At 36.0% G+C, this 4,505-nt stretch overlaps 1 protein-coding gene across 1 annotated transcript; it reads left to right on the top strand.

Annotated features, from left to right (window-relative positions):
- The first annotated feature begins 489 nt into the window (after positions 1-489).
- On the top strand, positions 490-2,735 carry LOC306638297 (uncharacterized protein NECTIN3-AS1-like). The gene is made up of 2 exons (XM_079101561.1): positions 490-1,280; positions 1,490-2,735. Exons 1-2 carry the CDS (start codon positions 975-977, stop codon positions 1,781-1,783), a joined length of 600 nt encoding a protein of 199 aa, XP_078957687.1. The 5' UTR covers positions 490-974; the 3' UTR covers positions 1,784-2,735.
- Positions 2,736-4,505: the final 1,770 nt, after the last annotated feature.

Genomic DNA, 4,505 nt, shown 5'->3' with positions numbered 1-4,505 from the left:
CTACTGTAGAACACTAACAGTCTAAAGCATTACTGCCCTTTAGAAGCTTGTAATCTGGTTAGAAGATATAGTTATAAGTTTAGAAGTTAAATTATAATACAAAGTAATAGATAAAATTTCAAACCTGGTGATAATGATTAAAGGATTTCCAAGGAGAAAAAATATATTCTAAATTAATTAGGGAAGATCTATAGTGTTTTTTTTTTTTTAAAGAATTGTCTTCCTCATGGTCTTGTAGGGACAAGATGCATTAACTCTAAAATAGCAGTTTTCAAATTTTAGAGTGCATTAAAAGTACCTGAGCACTGGGAAAAAGTGCAAAATTTCTGGTATGCAACCTGAAAAATTCTAATTATAGGTCTGAGATATACTAAAAATCTGTATTTTTAATAAGCACCCCAGATGATTTTGATATACGTGGAGAATTTCCTTACTTTTAGGACTATTGCTCTGAAAATTTGGAAAGTTGTTAAAAGCTATTTCTGCCCAAGGATTATGCTAGATTTGGCAGTTTTAGTGGACCATGGGTATGTGTGGTTAGAAAGGATTCCATTGTCCATGGAACAATTACCAGCAACTTTCTCTCTTCTTTTAGGAAATATGAAATCTGTAGACCAAGAACAACCCAAGGACTATTTTTGAATGTCATTAAAGTTTAGATAAGTCTAGAGGAAAGATCAGAAATCAACCCACCTGTTACATCTAGGATAGCTGGGGATGCATCATTAGAAAGATTAACAGTACTGATTACTTTCCTTAGCATTTGACTCTCATTCCTTTTGTTCCAAGCTCCTTATTCCTGAGAAGCTGGCTGGGGTCAGCATAGTAGGTCAAAGAAAACCCTTAGTGGCAGAGGTTGGGAATTACCGTTCTCCATCCCCAAGCATGTCACTGATGACTTGAACATATCACCAGATACTCATGATACATAGGATAGATGTCACCCCTGGGATAATTACCTTCTGAAAAGAAGTATGGCATCATCATTAGAGCCATCAGGGGGAACATCTCAAAGTCACATTTCTAAGATTTTACAAGATCCAGCTGTGCCTCTGGTCCAGAGAGGAAAGTTGGACTCACTTCCAAAAAAGCATAGGCATCCTAAGAAGGGTGTAAAGACAAAGAGAATGAAAAAGAGAAAGAAGAAGGAGAAAACGAAGGCCCAGTGCCCCCCCAGTCTTCCAATACCTTTGGCACCATCACAAAGTGAAGAAGATGCAACTGTAGATAAAATACCAGCCATACTCAGTGCCCAAGATGATCCTGCCTTTCACCATGAGGTAGGAATTAGGCATGGGATGGCAAGTTCCTGGACTTGTTACTATTCCATAAGAAAAATGACAGCTCCTCACCTGATGGGGGAGGATTTGGGGATAAGGCTCTTGAGAGACAAACTGGGATCCTTGGGCCCAGATGGAGTATAAAAGAACTAGCCTTTATATATGGGTCTCAGCTTTGAGAAGTTTTAATTTCTGTCTTCTACTTGCAGGACAGGGTACAGAGGCAGCAGGACAAGAGTCCCTGTGTGATGGATCTGGAATGTCAGATCCAACCCTGTGATCTCTCAGTGCAGGAACCTGGGCCGCCTTCTCCTGCAGTGACATCCTTGGCATCACAACCACTCTGCTTTGGTCGTTTCCTAAGCTGTGTCTGTCAAACCTTCTCAAAGTCTAGGAAAAGGAAACTTTGCAGAAGAAAGAGCAGCAATCAAGCTGAAGCGGGAGATGATGCTAAAGTTCCAAGACCTGATCGGCTAAGCAGTCTGGGTCCAAACAAAGTATAGCCTCATCAAAGCCTGTAGCAAGATGAAATTGATATAGCTTTTGCTCATGTTTGGCTTTATAGTTTTTTCTATATGTCATTGTTCCTGATAGTTGCCTTCAACTCTGTCAAAGAGATAATTGCTTTTATGCTGAGATTCACAAGCCTAAAGAGGAAGTAAAAGCAAAGTCAAAGTTAACTTTGTTTTGAACTCTATACCCAGTGATGGGATTACTTCCTTCTTCCTTCACATTAGTCTGAAGTGGAATTCCCTTTTGTGTTTATCAAAATTCAAGTGTATTTCACTCATGTATTCAGGCAGGTTAGTTTTGCCTGAGTTCTCTGAGAATGGGAAGCCATACAAATCTGTCATTTTGAGTAGTCTCCTCCAATATTGACAACCATGTTGCTACTCCTCATATCCCACTTCTCTCCTTCTTTTTCACCTTTGGCTGGAGATTTATTTTGCATTTTTAACTTTCAGTGCTTGGTTGAAATTCTGCCACTTATTTTCTAATTTGAATAACCCTCAGGGTGTGGTGGCTGCTTCTGTTCTCTGATGGATACAACTATGTCCTCTTCTATCTCTAACCAGTGTTTGTTTTCCTTTTGGCCACTTGTTAGTAAGATGCTTGACTTTTCCTTCTGATGTGCCTTTGGTGTTTTTTTTAAATCCTTGTGTATTGAAAACAGTCATCCAAGGCAATGTTCCTTCCTTGTCTTTCTTTAGTCAGGCTTTCACAGAACTGAGTTCCTTGTGCAAATACTAAAGAAGATAAACATACTTTTAAAAGTTCATTATCGTTTCATTTTACTCTTCTGTTGTGCTAGGTTAGTCCTCTTGCTAGGATTTAAAATAAGAGTTTATTTTATTCGTTGTTGGGGATTGAACCCAGAATACTAAGCAGGTACTCTACCACGAGCTATATCCCAGCCCCAAATAATAAGAGTTTAAATTAATCTTATACCTTCTTTTGATAAAGTGTGTTTAAGAAAAGTTTAGGAGATTCTGTGTAGCTTTCATTAGCTGTTATTTTTTATGTATCCCAGTTTCCCAACTCATGTAAGAAAAATAAATAAAAATACAAAAATGTAAATACATGTTGAAAATATCTGAGTAAGGAGGTAGTATATTTATTTTCTTTCATTCTTAGCACTGACCCTACCAATTATTCCACTAAAATTGGAGATGTCACCTGTTTTGTCCTTTCTTGCATGGAATGGGGCTTTGTACTCTTGGAGGAATGTGTTGCTTGGGAAGAGAATGAGTTGCAGGAATAGATGTGAAATTCCTTAACATTTCCTTGGAGGTGTTAGGTACAAACAAATCTTGAAGAAGTCTTGTGGTTTGTTGAGGCTCTCAAATGAGAATTAGAAATTTTGCAAAAGGTTGTATTCTGTGCTCAGAATAAAATGGGACTCCTTTTTACAGTTTCTTGCTTTGATACTTTTAGTTGTCTAAAATGTGGTTGCTTTGTCACTTTATAGACTTTTAATTGAGCTAGGTGACTGTCATAAATGGGCTCAAACTATTATATAAAATTTCAGATTATCTGAGTTTTGTATTTATGAATATATTTTCTCAGTTTAATACAAAAGGAATGTGCTTGTAGGCAAGGCATAATGCATAAAGCCTTATAGCACAAAGGAAGGTAGATATAATTATTAATATATTATTGTTGTCATTATTTCTTATCATAATTTCAGGATGAACTTTTCTGTAATAGAAAAACTATTAGTTGGAACCTACTTAGTCATATCTCCAGCCCATCTATAAGAGTGATTTTTATATAACAGTTATTTACTACAAAGTTAGAATACAGTTTCCAGATAAGGAGAGACCTATAAAAGCATTTTTTAAAAAATTCTTTTGTTCACATATCTCCAATCCCCAACTCATGAACACTGGTGCATCTGTAAACGAGATTGTATAGTTGCAAGTTTTAAATTTTGTGTTGTATCTTTATGTTGAATTATTAAAGATGATTTATGAGTTAAAAATCTGGTTTCAAAAAATAGTTTTAGAGCCTTTAAATGTTGGGGCTCAATTCCTGGGTCGATCAACAGTACACAAGGAATGGAGAGGAGAGCCACCTGCCAGCCAAGCACTTCCTGCAAGCAGTGAGCAAGTGGACCATGTGTCCTGAGTGGGACCTGTAAGAGAAAAAGAGAAAAGAACAAAAAGAAAAAGAAAATTGGGGTTAGAAAAATGGTATAGCTGTATCAAAATGGAAACAAATTAAAAATAAAATCTGCTGATGAGAGATAAACTTGGGAGCTATTTTTTAAATTGTTAATCTGGCAGAGTAGATAAATATAAATGTCTTATAGACATAAATAATTAATAACTATAAAGTTGATAATATTTATTTAGCCTCTCAACACTTGAAAAAAGATTTTTTAGATATTGATAGATCTTTATTTTATTCACCTATTTTTATGTGGTGCTGAGAATCGAACCCAGTGCCTCACATATGCTAGGCAAGCACTCTACAACTGAGTCACAACTCCAACCCCAACACTGTTTTTTTTAATTTGCTAGGAACTCATAGAGCCAGGTAGGTGGTACCTGTTGCTATATTCATTGCTACGGGATTGATAAAGCTAAAATTAACAAAATTTTTCTAATGATTTTCTTCCAAGATCACTCATTTAATCTGATAGGGAATCAGAATACAAGTTTTTTTAAATTTATTTTTATTGTTTATTTAACTACTAATCTATGGTTTTAATATCTAAAAGGA

This window comes from Sciurus vulgaris (genome assembly GCF_902686455.1).
Source record: "Sciurus vulgaris genome assembly, chromosome: 10".
NCBI classification, from domain to species: Eukaryota; Metazoa; Chordata; class Mammalia; order Rodentia; family Sciuridae; genus Sciurus; species Sciurus vulgaris.
Note: the sequence above shows the minus strand (reverse complement) of the source record. Positions and strands in the feature narration are given on the sequence as shown.

Excerpts from the sequence above, each read along its gene's own strand:
- LOC306638297 (XM_079101561.1), top strand. The coding sequence starts at position 975 with ATGGCATCATCATTAGAGCCATCAGGGGGAACATCTCAAAGTCACATT. Across the intron at positions 1,281-1,489 it reads ATCCTGCCTTTCACCATGAG|GACAGGGTACAGAGGCAGCA; the intron begins GTAGGAATTAGG and ends TTCTACTTGCAG.